Consider the following 16,149-nt stretch of genomic DNA (forward strand, 5'->3'; position numbering starts at 1 on the left):
TGATTCTGCTCTTTGAAGCTCTGAAACACATACATTCATACTTCGGGTTACAGACGCTTCGGGTTGCGTGTTTTTGGGTTGTGCACTGTGCCAAACCTGGAAGTACCGGAACAGGGTCTTCTGGGTTTCGGCGCATGCACAGAAGTGCTAAATCGCTCTTTGCGCATGCGCAGAAGCGTCGAATTGCAACACGCACAGATGCAGCGCTGCGGGTTGTGAACGTTGCGGGTTGCGAACGTGCCTCCTGCACGGATCATGTTCACAACCCAAGCGTCCACTGTGGTTGTGCATAAAGCGCATATAAACTTTGTTTCCCAAACTTTCTAGATCTGAATCACACTTCCCTGCTCCTGAATTATAACTGGAGGCATGCTTCACTCCATGGGTGGGCAAACTAAGGCCTGGGGGCCGAATCTGGCCCAATTGCCTTCTCAATCCAGCCCACGGACAGTCCAGTAATCGGCATGTTTTTACATGAGTAGAATGTGTCCTTTTATTTAAAATTCATCTCTGGGGCATAGGAATTCGTTCACACACCCCCAATATAGTCCGGCCCTCCACAAGGTCTGAGGGACAGTGGACCGACCCCCTGCTGAAAAAGTTTGCTGAAAAAAATTTCACTCTCACACTGAAAAATAATTACTTTTTCTAACAGGTATAAAAATATTAAGCATCCCCAACTTAGCTTGATGGAGAGCTCCTGAGAAATTGGAAGCTTTCTTCCTCAATCTTTTCCCCCTTTTGGTTGGTCAGTCATAATAACAAAGGCAATGATTTTATTAAGTAGGGAATCTATTTTAGCGTGTTTAAGGGGTATTGTGCAGCCCAGGACCCGTGGTGCATGAATACTGGAGCTGGAGGTTTCTCTATGAAGCGTTTAACCTGGGATTTTATTTTTATCTCTCCTTCATGTAGGTTTGCTGCAAAGCTCATTGCTGGCGTGTTGGATTTCAAGGCAAAGATTGACCAGTGAGTATTCTGGACTGACATAATCGGGAAGTACAGAGAGAGTGTCACATGCAGGACACAACCTGCTGGTGTGAGATGTAAACATAGGGTATCTTCAGGTGTGTGTGTGAGAGGAGAGTCTACTGTTTCAGGGCGCTATTGGGTGTGCATGAGACAGCTATGGCTGTTGCCACACCGAGATAGCTTGGCCACTGTGGTCTTGGCACTGGCAACCTCAGGACTGGATTACTGCAACACACTTAATGTGCGGCTTCCCTTGGGCTTAACCCAGAAGAATACATCATCTTTGCTGTACAAGCAGGCAAACAAACAAAAACCTCACTTAGATAAGTTAAAACCAAGGGGGGGAGAAATACTTTAAAAGCATCTTGCCCGCTTCTAGAAGGCCGCAGATTAAACTTTAAACTAAGTCCAAAGGCCTGGTTCTAGAGGGAAGTTTTTGCCTGGCACCTAAAGATATATAATGATGGCACCAGCCGAGCCTCCCTAGGGAGAGGATTCCTCAAGCGGGGAGCCACTGCAGAAAAGGCCCTGTTCTCGTGTTGCCACCCTCCGGACCTGTCATGGAGGAGGCACACATAAAAGGTCCTCAGAGGGTGATTGCAGGGCTGGGTCAGTTCCTTGAGGTCCTTTTAACATTTAAAGCCCAAACAACTTGAGACCTGGGTATATCTCAGGGATTGCCTTGCCCCGTACATCCCTGCCTGGAAACTGCTCCTAATAATGTGGCACTGCTGAGAGTACTCCGTGTCTCAGAGGTGAGCTTCGTATGCAGCAAAAGAGGGGGGCTTTTAGTGTTGCAGCTCCAGCCCTCTGGAATTAGGCATTTCAATATTTAGGTGACTACTGAAGACATTTTTGTTGAAAGAAGCGTTTCCCCAAGGGGTGACCCAGTCATTTATGGAGCAACTGTGTAGCTGAAAGAAAAAAAATGTTCTGTTGTTTTTAGAACTTTTAAAGAAGGCTGTATCGTTTTTAGAGTTTTCCAGAATGGCTTTTTGGAACTTGGTGTTTCAACTTGGTGGCTTTCTGCTGTGAAACACTCTATAAATTTGTTAAATAAAATAAGAAGTGGTCCTCAAGAGCATATATGTGATGATAAAGGCTAACGTGTATATTGTGGCATAAGCTTTTGTGGACTGCCTTGCCTAAAACACACCCCATATCACCTCTACTGCCCAAAGCAGCAGCAGCGACCTTACAGATTGAGATTTGAAGGGCATTGACTTGTTTATCCCCCTTTCCCCCCTTCATGCCAGCCAGACCCTGTTAGTCGAATATTCCCGAGGCTACCCTCTCTGTATGGAGCAATATTCCCGCATCTTTGCCTCGTGCAGACTTCCAGGGCCTAAACACGATTCCGTCTTGCTGCCTCCACCCGGCCGAAGACCGCCCACGTACATCACGGTAGTCCGCAACTTCCAGGTAACTATCGCTGTCTCGCTATACAGTGGTACCTTGGGTTACAGACGCTTCAGGTTACAGACGCTTCAGGTTACAGACTCCGCTAACCCAGAAATAGTACCTCAGGTTAAGAACTTTGCTTCAGGATGAGAACAGAAATCACGTGGCAGCAGTGGGAGGCTGTTCTTAACCTGAAACTGTTCTTAACCTGAAGCACCACTTTAGCTAATGGGGCCTCCCGCTGCCGCCGCGTGATTTCTGTTCTCATCCTGAAATAAAGTTCTTAACCCGAGATACTACTTCCGGGTTAGCGGAGTCTGTAACCTGAAGCGTCTGTAACCTGAAGCGTCTGTAACCTGAGGTACCACTGTTTATATTGTTTCCCAGTAAGCTGAAACCTTACTACAAGGCGGTGCTTTTTATGCTTCCTGCAGTTCTTCCAACTTGAAGTGTACAACAGCGACGGGACGCCTCTCACCGTCGACCAGCTGCACTGGCAGCTCCAGCGAATCCGTGCGCAGTCTTGGAAGACCGATAAGGAGCCCCTGGGAGTGCTGACTAGTGACCACCGACACACGTGGGGACAGGCCTACACCACTCTCATGAGAGGTATATTTGCGTGTGCATGCTGGGTCAGCTATAGAATTATTATTATTATTATTATTATTATTATTATTATTATTAACACCCTGCCCATCTGGCTGGTTTCCTCAGCCACTCTGGGCGGCTCCCAACAGAATATTAAAAACACAATAAAACATCAAACATTAAAAACTTCCCTAAACAGGGCTGCCTTCAGGTGTCTTCTAAAAGTCAGATAGCTGTTTATTTCCTTGACATCTGATGGGAGGGTGTTCCACAGGGCGGGCGCCACTACCGAGAAGGCCCTCTGCCTGGTTCCCTGTAGCTTTGCTTCTCTCAGTGAGGGAACTGCCAGAAGGCCCTCAGCACTGGACCTCAGTGTCTGGGCTGAACAATGGGGGTGGAGACGCTCCTTCAGGTATACTGGGCAGAGGCCGTTTAGGGCTTTAAAGGTCAGCACCAACACTTTGAATTGTGCTCGGAAACGTACTGGGAGCCAAGGTAGGTCTTTCAGGACCAGTGTTGTATGGTCTTGGTGGCTACTGCCTGTCACCAGTCCAGCTGCCGCATTCTGTATTAGTTGTAGTTTCTGGGTCACCTTCAAAGGTAGCCCCACGTAGAGCGCATTGCAGTAGTCCAAGCGGGAAATAACTAGAGCATGCACCACTCTGGCGAGACAGTCTGCGGGCAGATAGGGTCTCAGCCTGCGTACCAGATGAAGAAGAAGAGTTTGGATTTGATATCCCGCTTTATCACTACCCGAAGGAGTCTCAAAGTGGCTAAGATTCTCCTTTCCCTTTCTCCCCCACAACAAACACTTTGTGAGGTGAGTGGGGCTGAGAGACTTCAAAGAAGTGTGACTAGCCCAAGGCAGCTGCATGTGGAAGAGCGGAGACATGAACCCGGTTCACCAGATTACGAGTCTACCGCTCTTAACCACTACACCACACTGGCTCTAGATGGAGCTGGTAGACAGCTGCCCTGGACACAGAATTGACCTGCTCCTCCATGGACAGCTGTGAGTCCAAAATGACTCCCAGACTGCGCACCTGGTCCTTTATCACAGTTGCCCCATTCAGGACCAGGGAGTCACTCACAGCGTGCTCTTAATCCAGTTTTCCAAGACCTCCCCAGTGTTAACGCTTAACTATGGAGGCTAATAAAGTCAAGCATTAATGTCTACACCAGGCCAGCGTGGAGAGCACTCTCTGGTGGGCCGCTTCTTCAAAACAACGCATTGGTTAGCTTGTAAGCGCAACGCTCCTTCTGTGCTGCACTGCAGGGCTGGCATAACCTTCGTGTTTCACTTTCCTCTCCCTCCTTGCCACCAGACAAGCTGAACCGGGATTCGGCCCGTGCCATTCAGCGCAGCCTCTTCACCGTCTGCTTGGACGCTCCTGTCCTGAAAGTCTCGGATGCGCTAGCGAGCAGCCGCCTGGCAGCACAGATGCTACATGGCGGAGGCAGCTACTCAAATAGCGGCAATCGCTGGTTCGACAAGACTCTGCAGGTGAGGACGACTTCAGGGTAAAGGGGGGAGGGCTACTCCTTTTTGAAAGCCTGGAGGAGGCACCGCCGCTGAGGTCAGACTAGAGGTGCTTGGAAAGTGGGGGTCTCTCTTCCCCCCCGCCACCCCCATGTCTTGGTTCAGGTAGGGAAGGGCTCACAAGGCAGAGCATCTATAGGGCGCCACATAAAAGGGTAGCATTATTTTTGTCGTGCTTTTTTTGGAGAGGGAGGGAAGCAACTAAGGCTCCTTCTGCACTGTACATTAAAAGCAGTATCATCCCAGTCTTGGCTTCCTCCAAAGAATCTTGGAAATGGCACACACAATATTTCTCCAATGAAAATAAAGGTAAAGGGACCCCTGACCATTCGGTCCAGTCGTGGCCGACTCTGGGGTTGCTGCGCTCATCTCGCTTTATTGGCCGAGGGAGCTGACGTACAGCTTCCGGGTCATGTGGCCAGCATGACTAAGACACTTCTGGTGAACCAGAGTAGCGCACGGAAACAGCGTTTACCTTCCCGCCAGAGTGGTACCTATTTATCTACTTGCACTTTGAGGTGCTTTCGAACTGCTAGGTTGGCAGGAGCAGGGACCGAGCAACGGGAGCTCACCCCGTCGCTGGGATTCGAACCGCCGACCTTCTGATTGGCAAGTCCTAGGCTCTGTGGTTTAACCCACAGCGCCACCTGCGTCCCACTCTGATGAAAATAGGGACGTCCTATTCCATTATTATTATTATTATTATTATTATTATTATTACCCTGCTCATCTGACTGGGTTGCCCTCCTGTATGCGCTTGGCTCGCTCCTGCAAAAAACCTGAAACTGTGAAGACACCCTAAGCAAAGGCTGTACTTAAATAAATGCAGAAGCAAGCAGGAAAGAATTGGATCGTTGCTTTTGTGGTTCTTATGGGGAAACATAGCCAGTCAGATGCATGGCCAGAGCGGTTTGGTATGACGAAACCCAAACCTTTTAAAAGGTGTACTACACTGTTTCGGCTTGGTGTCACCACACTTATTTATTTAATGCTTTTCTATCCTTCCATTAGGGACGCGGGTGGCACTGTGGGTTAAACCAGAGAGCCTAGGACTTGCCGATCAGAAGGTCGGCGGTTCAAATCCCTGCGACGGGGTGAGCTCCCGTTGCTCGGTCCCTGCTCCTGCCCACCTAGCAGTTCAAAAGCACATCAAAGTGCAAGTAGATCAATAGGTACCACTCCGGCAAGAACGTAAACGGCGTTTCCATGCACTGCTCTGGTTTCGCCAGAAGCGGCTTAGTCATGCTGGCCACATGACCCGGAAAAACTGTCTGTGGACAAACGTCAGCTCCCTCGGCCGGTAAAGCGAGATGAGCGCCGCAACCCCAGAGTCGTTCGCGACTTGACTGAACTGTCAGGGGTCCTTTACCTTTGCCTATTCTTTATCCCAGGGGTGGGGAAACTTTTTCAGCCCTTGTAGGAAACCTTATCTGGACTGTGTACCAGGGGTGGGCAAGGCCAGGGTCCAAAATAGGTGTTGACAATGTAGATAATAAAAATTGCCTGTTGTGACTGATTGAGCAAAGGAGAAGAAATCTGGCCTTGCAGTTGTTGTTGGGCCCTGACTTTCATCAACCCCAAGCAGCAAGGCCAGTGGTCAGGGATGATGGGAATTGTAGTCCGGAAACATCCCAAGGGGGAAGAGGTTCCTTGCCTCTGTTTCAAGATGGAAGCTCTCGTAAGTCCTTTCTGTCTATCACACCCTCTCTCTCTTTGTCTTTTCTTTCCACATGTTTGCCTTCTCTTGTTCCCCACCCCATTCTCCCAGTTTATTGTGGGAGAAGATGGCTCCTGTGGGGTGCTTTATGAACAAGCTGTTGCTGAAGGACCACCAATCGCCACCATCATAGACCACGTCCTTGACTACTGGTAATGCCCTCACCAGGAGCGCGGAAGGGATGTGGCACTCGTCAGATTCAGGTCCAGGAGAAGGCTTTGTGCAATGGCGATGCTGAGGAAGAGACAAGCATATTTCTGTTTTAAAAAATTGTTCTAAGGATGTTAGGTGCTCAAGCTCTCTTAAAAATTACTGTGAGGAAGTTTAGGAGCCTTAATATATAGCAGTCTTTGTCCGTGGAGTTTTCTTGGCAGGGATACTGGAGTGGCTTGCTGGTTCCTGCTCCAGGTGGATCACGCTTGGTCAAAACTCTCCACTATGACCTGTCCATCTTGGGTGCCCTGCTTGGCATAGTTCATAGCTTCTCTGAGTTTTTCAAGCCCCTTTGCCACGGCAAGGCAGTGATCCATGAAGGGGGATCACTGCCTATATAGCAGGAAGACAGGAGTGCCTGGCGTGCTCTGGTCCATGGGGTCACGAAGAGTCGGACACAACTAAACAACAACAAAACAATATATAGCAGGAGTAGGGAGGTGCACTGCTAGAGATGTAAAGGTCTGGAAGTAAAAACAGAAAAACTGGGGGAGATTGTTTAAGGGTCCTCAGAGGGCAGTTCTTGAGTTTCATATGAAAATGAATAAATATTGCATGCCCAGCACTGGTTCCTCTTTTGTCGAAAGCTGCCCTGTGCAAGGGGAGGACTTCCTGTGTTCTTCAACACTGGGAGGCAGATGAAAGATGAGAGTTGGAACTTCCTGTTTTGAGAAAACCTTTTTTAAACTGTTTTTTTTATCCATTATGCAATGATCTGAGGAACTCACAGTCCTGGCTACATTTGAACATACTTCATATAGACATCAGTTTTGTGTGGATACCAGTCTAGATATTTGGAAGGTTTATAGTACCCTATATGCTGAATTTAAGATGTTATTGACGGTGCTTGCATTCATAATGTGAACTGAACTTCTCCTGGGATGCTGATGGGATCTGAAGTCCCAACAATATCAGGAGTTTGTCTCCCTTGCCGTAGGGAGACAAACAAACGTGGGTCTTTAACCCATCACTTTCTTTTTAATGCATTTTTTCCCTCTCTCTCTCCTCCCCAATTGCCAGCAAAGATCCTGTCCCAGTCCGTGCCCCACTGATACCTCTGCAGTTACCCAAAAAACTCTACTTCTGTTTCACACCAGAAATCAAACGCGACATCGAACACGCCAAACAGAACCTGGACATGTGAGTGTGTGTGTTTGAGAGTGGTGTCACAATCAGAGTGGGATTTGGGCAGCAGGAGGAGAACCACAGCCAAACTGGAGACAATGGTGTGGTCTCGTTCTTGAGCGTTTCCCAGTGTGAAAACCAGGTCCGTCTTGCTCCTTGTGCTGGGTTTTCATTCAGAGACCCCTGCCACAGCCCAGGGAAGAAGATCACAGTGATTCTTGTTTCTCCCCATTAAGCCTTGTCTCTTAGCTTCCGAGTCGCAGAGACCTGGCTGTCGCAAGGGGAGCAGAGTGTTCTTTTGTACCAAACAGATGTTTTTTGGGGACAGTTGAGATGAGGTTAAGCCGGAGCAAGGGTGGCTGGTGCTGTACAATGTGTCCCTCTGTTTCCTGTCCGCCACCTCCATTTGCATATGAAAGGCAGCACATGGGAAGCTGCAACTTACCGGAGATGAGCAACAGAGGCCTCTTGGGAACACAGGAAGCAGCCCTCTTCCACGAGAACAGAAGAATCCACGGCTGGATTAGGCCAAAAGCCTATCTAGTCTGCCATCCTGTTTTGAAAGGCACCAAACAAATGCCCATGGGAAGCACACAGGCAGGAGCTGAGCGCAACAGTGCTCTCGCCAGTATTCAGAAGGTGGTTTATCATAGCCTAAGACCTCCGGGTATAGGGCAGAATATAAATTAAATAAATAAAATCATAAAATAAAATCATGGCTATAATAATAATTTACTATTTAACATCTGGCTGAGTTTCCCCAGCCACTCTGGGCGGCTTCCAATCGAGTGTTAAAAACAATACAGCATTAAATATTAAATACTTCCCTAAACAGGGCTGCCTTCAGATGTCTTTTAAAGATAAGATAGCTGCTTATTTCCTTCACATCTGAAGGGAGGGCGTTCCACAGGGCGGGCGCCACTACCGAGAAGGCCCTCTGTCTGGTTCCCTGTAACCTCACTTGTCGCAATGAGGGAGATAGCCTTACCCTCCATGAATTTGTCTGATCCTCTTTCCAAGCCGTCCAACTTGGCCATCGCTGCCTTTTGTGGGAGCAACTACCATTGTTGAACCATGTGCTGTGTGAAAAAAATAATTTCCTTTCCCCCCCTGTCCTGAATCGTCCCACATTCAGCTCCCTCGGATGTCTCTGAATTCTAATGTTATGAGAAAGGGGCAAAAAACATCTTCCTATTGACATCTCCCTTCCCTCCCCACCCCGCTTACTTGCCTCCCCCCCAAAAAAAAAAATTTGCACATGCCCTTTGATCATTTTGGGTCATTCCCATGTCCGATTGTTGTCCATCTAGTCTCCCAGCATTGTGTTGTCTGGATAGCAGTGGCTCTCATGGTCCTGGGCTGCTATAGGCAAAACCTGGTCCCAAAGGGTTCAGAGCTTTGAAGTTTAGTACCAGAAACCCTAGGGACACAGGTGGCGCTGTGGGTTAAACCACAGAGCCCAGGACTTGCCGATCAGAAGGTCAGCGGTTCGAATCCCCGCAACAGCGTGAGCTCCCATTGCTCGGTCCCTGCTCCTGCCAACCTAGCAGTTCGAAAGCACGTCAAAGTGCAAGTAGATAAATAGGTACCGCTCCAGTGGGAAGGTAAGCGGCGTTTCTGTGCGCTGCTCTGGTTTGCCAGAAGCGGCTTAGTCATGCTGGCCACATGACCCGGAAGCTGTATGCCGGCTCCCTCGGCCAATAAAGTGAGATGAGCGCCGCAACTCCAGAGTCGGCCACGACTGGACCTAATGGTCAGGGGTCCCTTTACCTTTACCTTTACCAGAAACCCTGTCAGTTCTGGGCACAGAAACAGCACAACTGACGCAGAATTCTAGCGGCGGAATTTTGCACTGGGTGAAGATTCCACCATGCTGCACTGTGGCATTTAAGCTGGCCTTGGAAGATGGTAGGATAAGGTACATAGTTTCTGGCATAGCAAGGGGGTGTGTGGTCAGGCAGGCAGGCTGTAAGCTGCAGCTGAGGGTTGTTGTCTAATCAGTCTGCCTCCCTTTTCTCTTTTATCACAGTCTCATCACCGACCTCGACATCAGCTGTTTCACTTACTGCGGGTTTGGCAAGGAGCTTCTCAAACGCCTTAGGCTGAGCCCAGACTCTGTCCTGCAGGTGGCACTGCAGCTGGCCTATTACAGGTGAGGTGACTGCCTTGACAGGTAAAGGTAAAGGGACCCCTGACCATTAGGTCCAGTCGTGGCTGACTCTGGGGTTGCGGCACTCATCTCGCTTTATTGGCCGAGGGAGCCAGCATACAGCTTCCGGGTCATGTGGTCAGCATGACTAAGCCGCTTCTGGTGAACCAGAGCAGCGCACAGAAATGCCGTTTACCTTCCTGCCGGAGCGGTACCTATTGATCTACTTGCACTTTGAGGTGCTTTCAAACTGCTAGGTTGGCAGGAAGAGGGACCGAGCAACGGGAGCTCACCTGTCACGGGGATTCGAACCACCGACCTTCTGATCGGCAAGTCCTAGGCTCTGTGGCGCTGTACAATGTGTCCCTCTGTTTCCTGTCCTGTTAACCTCATCTCAACTGTCCCTAAAAAACATCTGTTTGGTACAAAAGAACACTCTGCTCCGCTTGCGACAGCCAGGTCCACCCATGTCCCTTGACAGGTAGAATTATAGAATTGTAGAGCTGGAAAGGGACCCTTGAGGTTCATCTAGTCCCTACTAGCTGTCTCAAACAGGGATCGATCCTGCAATCTTGGCATGATCAGCACCATGCTCAGACCGACTTGAGCTATCCAGGAGTGAAGCCGGCTTTAGGGAATGTTAAATGGAAGGTGCTGTCCTGTTTTTTTCCAGGAATAGGTGCAAGTTGGCATCAGACCAGTTAAGGCTAAACGGAAGAATGTGCTTTTGTGTACCGTATTTTTCGCTCCATAAGGCACACCTAGTTTTTAGAGGGGGAAATCAAGAAAAAAATATGAAGCCTGTCCACTTCTCCCAGAGCTTCTCGGGGCTGCCAAGGAAGCCCAGGAAGCCCGGGTCCCCCCTGCCCCCAGCCCCAAAGAGCAAAGAAGCCAAGACAGCAAGCGGGATCCATCCCGCTCGCTCTCTTGGCCTCTGCCATAGCCACGCACAGCCTCTCCGGCCGGGAAAGGCTGTGCGCAGCTAAGGAAGCCGAGACCCCGCTCACTTCCTTAGCCGCCAGAGGGGTTGCGCGCGGCTATGGCAGAGGCCAAGAGAGTGAGCGGGATGGATCCTCTCGCTGTCTCGGCTTCCTTAGCCGCGCACAGCCTCTCACTGCAGAAGCCCCACCTCCCACAGAATCCCCACCTCCTGCAAAAGCCCACACCCTTTAAGGAGCGTGTGGCTCCTGCGGGCTTTTCTACGAGGAGGAAAAAGGGACTGACTGGCTTTGTCAGTCCCTTCTCCCTCCTGGGGAAAAGTCTGCAAGAGCTTGTGTGTGGCTCTTGGGGGGTTTTCCTGCCTACCTCCCCCCTGCATTCGCTCCATAAGACGCACACACATTTCCCCTTGATTTTCAGGAGGGAAAAAGTGTGTCTTATGGAGCGAAAAATACGGTATGTGGAATTGCTCGTCTGAGGAAGGGCAGGCTGTGTGCGTTGCGCAGAAGGGCTGCGTGTTTGTGTCTTTGTGCCTGACTGCTGTGCCTTCCTTAGGGCACATGGGGAGCTGTGCGCAACTGCCGAGTCGGCCTCTCTCCGTCGCTTCCACCGCGGCCGGACGGAGACCATTCGCTCCACTACCTCTGCCGCGCTGGCCTTTGTCCGAGCTATGGCTGATGACGACTGTCAGGTATCTAGCCCCTGCTTCCTAAGGAGGCTTGAAAGGACAAGAGTAGACCGCAGTGGCGTAGCATGGGGGGTGCAGGGGGGGCCGGCCACACCGGGCGCAACATCTGGGGGTTAGGGTTAGGGGCGCAAATCCACAGGTTAGGGGGCGCAAATTACTTGCCTTGCCCCGGGTGCTGACAACCCACGCTACGCCACTGGTGGACCGCACTAACTTTGGATATGATGAACTGTGGCTAGAGTGTTGAACCAGGACCTGGGCATAGATGTCAACTTTTCCCATTTTCTTTTGAGGAATCCAATTCGAATAAGGGAATTTCCCTTTAAAAAAAGGGAAACGTTGACAGCTATGGACCTGGGAGACTAGGCCACATTATCACTGTGCATTTCAAGCCCTATTATATAACACATCATCAATGGTCATGGCTTCCGGCCCTCTCAGAGAGAGAACCAATGGGAAGTGTAGTTTTCTAAGGGTGTTGAGAGTTGTTAGGAGACCCCTCTTCCCTTCACAGAGCTATAATTCCCAGAGTTCCCTGCGAAGAGGGATGGGTTATCAGGTGATCCCACTGCCTTGAATTTGGGGAGTTGGCTTGGAAAGAGAGCATTCTCTGCGGCAGACCCTAAGTTGTGGAATCCCCACCCCCAGAGGTGCATCTGACACCTTCATTATGTAGCAGTAATAATAATAAAAATAAAAATAATATCATGTGTACCTTCCACTCTAGGCAGCCTCACAACAAAATATAGAAACACAGTAGAAACCATACACAGTTTTGCAAAAGACGCCCCTCTTAACCCCTGACCTTTGACATCCAAGATACAGTGGTGCCTTGAAAGACGAAATTAATCCGTTCCACGAGCCTCTTCGTCTAGCGGTTTTTTTGTCTTACGAAGCAACCCTATTAGCGGCTTAGCGGATTAGCGCTATTAGCGGTTTAGCGGCTATCAAAGGCTTAGCGGCTATTAAAGGCTTAGCGGATTAGCGGCTAAAAGGCTATTAGCGGCTTAGCGGCTTAGAAAAAGGGGGGGAGCGGGGGGAAATCGGAACACTCGCAATAAGTTTTCGTCTTGCAAAGCAAGCCCATAGGGAAAATCGTCTTGCGAAGCAGCTCAAAAACGGAAAACCCTTTCGTCTAGCGGGTTTTCTGTCTTGCGAGGCATTCATCTTGCGGGGCACCACTGTACCTATATATTTAGGTCCCAGTCTATTCTCTTGACTACAATTTATTTTGTGAATTGTGTTGTTGTTTTTATTGTTGTAAGCCACCCTGCGACTTCATGGTGAAGGGTGGATAATAAATCAAATGCATTGGATGGTATATTCAACTAAATTTTATACAGAGTAAAAAGGTAAAGGGACCCCTGACCATTAGGTCCAGTCATGGCCGACTCTGGGGTTGCGGTGTTCATCTCGCTTTATTGGCCGAGGGAGCCGGCGTACAGCTTCCGGGTCATGTGGCCAGCATGACTAAGCCGTTTCTGGCGAACCAGAGCAGCGCATGGAAATGCCATTTACCTTCCCGACGGAACCGTTCCTATTTATCTACTTGCACTTTGATGTGCTTTCGAACTGCTAGGTTGGCAGGAGCTGGGACCGAGCAACGGGAGCTCACCCCATCACGGGGATTCAAACCGCCGACCTTCTGATCGGAAAGTGCTAGGCTCTGTGGTTTAACCCACAATGCCACCTGCATCCCTTCTATACAGAGTAGACATATTCAAATGAATAGACCTAACTTAGTTATATTCATTAATTTCAGGGTTGGTCTGTTCTGAGTATAACCTAGTAATAAATACAGTGGTACCTCTGGTTACAGATGCTTCAGGTTACAGACTCTGCTAACCCAGAAATATTACCTCGGGTTAAGAACTTTGCTTCAGGGTGAGAACAGAAATCGCGCAGCGACAGCGGGAGGCCCCATTAGCTAAAGTGGTACCTCAGGTTAAGAACAGTTTCAGGTTAAGAATGGACCTCCAGAACGAATTAAGTTCTTAACCCGAGTTACCACTGTAATGATAATAATGTCAATAGGCAAATGCCACCTATTATTATTATTATTATTATTATTATTATTATTATTATTATTATTTATTTGTGTGAGAGCAACTTGGAACTTCCTGCCCTCCATCTGTGATCCATTTCCTCCTCTTCTGCACACTAGGCTCCGGAAAGATTGTTTTTGCTGAAGAAAGCAGTCGAGGTTCACAGCACCCTCACAGAGCAGGTAACAAAACGCCCTGTACAGGAGTGGCATGGTTGCATAAAAGATAGACACAGGAAGCACTTAATGCCTACTTTTACAGCTCGCTTTGAATGACTAATTTCCCCTCTCTCCTTTTTTCCTGACCCTTTCCTTCTCTTTGTGTGACTTGTATTTTTATTTAGCTTGCAAGCCCATTGCCACGCATGCTCTCTCTTTCTCTCTCTAATTGATGTGAGCAGCAGTTGGATACACAAATCGTATGAAGTGAGATTTAAAAAAATGTAACCAACAAGCAAGGGACTCTGTGAGGAGTTCTGTAGGACTTGTGTCTTCCTGTTGGTAACGAATGGGAAGCTCATCGTTGGGAATTCTGCTACAAGTCAAAATGGCAGCAGGATTCTTTCTTTAAAAACACATAAAGTGTGTTTCTTGTTGGGAACTCATCTGGTGCTGAGTGAAAGAAGGCCTGATTTTGTGTGTATTAAAAAAGAAAAGAAAATGCTGTTACGTGTAGGCCCGAGCCCTGAGGAACTGCAGGTGACAATTAGGGCGTAAATAGATGAAACAGTCAATCTTTGACTAGATCCCTTCTTACAGTATTTGAAAAGAACAAAAAGGTTTGGTGGGTGGGAGCAAGGGGGAAAGGAATTTAGACCAGCTCCACAGTGCTACAGGAAGTGCGCTTAAATTATTTTGCCTGTGCTGTTTTTGTGATTTGATTTCTTCTCCGCACCCTTTCCCAAAGATTGTAGGTTGTGAATCTCCAACTGTGACATCTTAGATATATTTAAAGCTCCTCTTGACACCCTGTGATGACGTGGTGGTGGTTACAGGAGAAGCTGTTTTTAGGTGGGTGGAACAAACAGCACAATAGCAGCCCGTAGTGACAGAGCACAAGTATTGCAACACCAAGGAAAGTGTGGAGGAAAACCATGGTTTGCCTTGTCCTGAGTCCAGGCTCCTTTTTTAAGAAAACAAGAGCCCACAGGTATCAAGCTATGGAAATATAACTGTACACCATTGTTGGATAAGCAAGCCCAGCCTTTCTTCTCTAGCTGTGTCCTGAACGCGTGCAAGCTTTGGGGGTGCCTTGGAACAGCAGCGTCACAAAGTCCGCTTCCCATAGAGCAGGGAGAAACCCTCTGTCCTCTGATTCTCTTGCAGGCTCTGGCTGGGCAAGGCATCGACCGCCATTTGCTGGGAATGAAGCTGGAGGCCATTGCCGATGGCTTCCGGGTGCCGGAGCTTTTCATGGACACTTCCTACGCTGTGGCGTCTCACTGGAAACTCTCCACGGGACAGGTAGAGCCTGCTAGGCCTCCGCATTCCTGTGTAGCTCAAGCTCAGAGTCCTTTACGTCTTCTGTTCATCCTCTCTGAGTCCCTAATTATATGTCCCAATGACATTTATTTATAAAAATACTTATGTATAGCAATTTCCTTTTTTAAAAAAAATAAGTGGTATATATTCACCATTGGTCAACAGTCCAGTGGTTCCCATCATCCCTGACCACTGGTCCTGCTAGCTAGGGATGATGGAAGTTGTAGTCCAAAAACAGCTGGAGGCCCAAGTTTGGGAAATAATAATAATAATAATAATAATAATAATAATAATTATTATTATTATTATTATTATTATTATTATTATTATTATTTATACCCCGCCCATCTGGCTGGGTTTCCCCAGCGACTCTGGGCGGCTTCCAAAAGAATATTAAAATACTGTGATACATCAAACATTAAAAGCTTCCCTTCAGATGTCTTCTAAAAGTCTGGTAGTTGTTGTTCTCTTTGACATCTGGTGGGAGGGCGTTTCACAGGGAGGGCGCTACTACCGAGAAGGCCCTCTGCCTGGTTCCCTGTAACTTGGCTTCTCGCAGTGAGGGAACCGCCAGAAGGCCCTCGGTGCTGGAGCTCAGTGTCCGGGTAGAACGATGGAGGTGGAGACGCTCCTTCAGGTATACTGGACCGAGGCCAAGGAAACACTGGTCTACACTGGCTGGCAGTGGTCCTCCAAGGTTTCAAAGTGGCCTCTGTCCCAACCCTACCCAGAGAGGCTAAGGATTCAACCTGGGACCTTTTGCATGAAAAATATGTGTCGTACCACGGAGCCGTGGCCCTTGTGTGGTGACTTTTCAAGCGTCTCCTCACACGTGAACCTCCTTGGTTGCCAAGGCCTTCTGGAGAAATTCTGCTCTGGGTTTCATTCTTAGAATCTGTGGGTGTGCGGAGCGGGGCCTCGTCAGTGATGGCACCATGATTGTGGGATGCTCTTCCCAGGAGGCCTGACAAGCAACATCCCTTAAAAAACACCCCACCCCAATTCTTATTACAATTTAGTCATACCTTTTCCTTATGGAGCTTGAGATTCTCTTTCCTTCCTCCTCTTACTCTAACCAATATTGTGAAGAAGGTCCAGTTGAGAGAAAGTGGTCAAACATCACCTAGTTAGCTTCATGGCTGAGTGAGAATTTGAATCTGGTGCTCCTCCGACACAAGACTTTTCCTGCCCCAAGTGGAAAAAAACATGCTTGTTCCACCAGACAGACTTATGAATCAGTGTGTTGCTTCTGAGGCTGGTGCTTACTGGTGAAGACCTTTTTTTGTTTTAC

At 48.7% G+C, this 16,149-nt stretch overlaps 1 protein-coding gene and 1 long non-coding RNA gene across 3 annotated transcripts in view; one reads left to right on the forward strand and one right to left on the reverse strand.

Annotated features, from left to right (window-relative positions):
* Positions 1-16,149, reverse strand: part of LOC309525381 — a 189,785-nt gene that overhangs the window by 101,730 nt on the left and 71,906 nt on the right. The gene's annotated exons all lie outside the window — the stretch shown is intronic.
* LOC309524780 (carnitine O-acetyltransferase-like) overlaps positions 1-16,149 on the forward strand; it is a 45,340-nt gene that overhangs the window by 28,163 nt on the left and 1,028 nt on the right. Inside the window, exons 4-13 of the mRNA XM_082209816.1 lie at positions 916-969; positions 2,229-2,394; positions 2,808-2,982; positions 4,287-4,465; positions 6,270-6,370; positions 7,452-7,571; positions 9,586-9,708; positions 11,200-11,335; positions 13,497-13,559; positions 14,703-14,840. Coding sequence (XP_082065942.1) covers positions 916-969; positions 2,229-2,394; positions 2,808-2,982; positions 4,287-4,465; positions 6,270-6,370; positions 7,452-7,571; positions 9,586-9,708; positions 11,200-11,335; positions 13,497-13,559; positions 14,703-14,840 — 1,255 coding nt within the window. The remainder of the gene's footprint in view (positions 1-915; positions 970-2,228; positions 2,395-2,807; positions 2,983-4,286; positions 4,466-6,269; positions 6,371-7,451; positions 7,572-9,585; positions 9,709-11,199; positions 11,336-13,496; positions 13,560-14,702; positions 14,841-16,149) is intronic.

The sequence above is a fragment of the Podarcis vaucheri genome, assembly GCF_965113315.1.
Source record: "Podarcis vaucheri genome assembly, chromosome: 2".
NCBI classification, from domain to species: Eukaryota; Metazoa; Chordata; class Lepidosauria; order Squamata; family Lacertidae; genus Podarcis; species Podarcis vaucheri.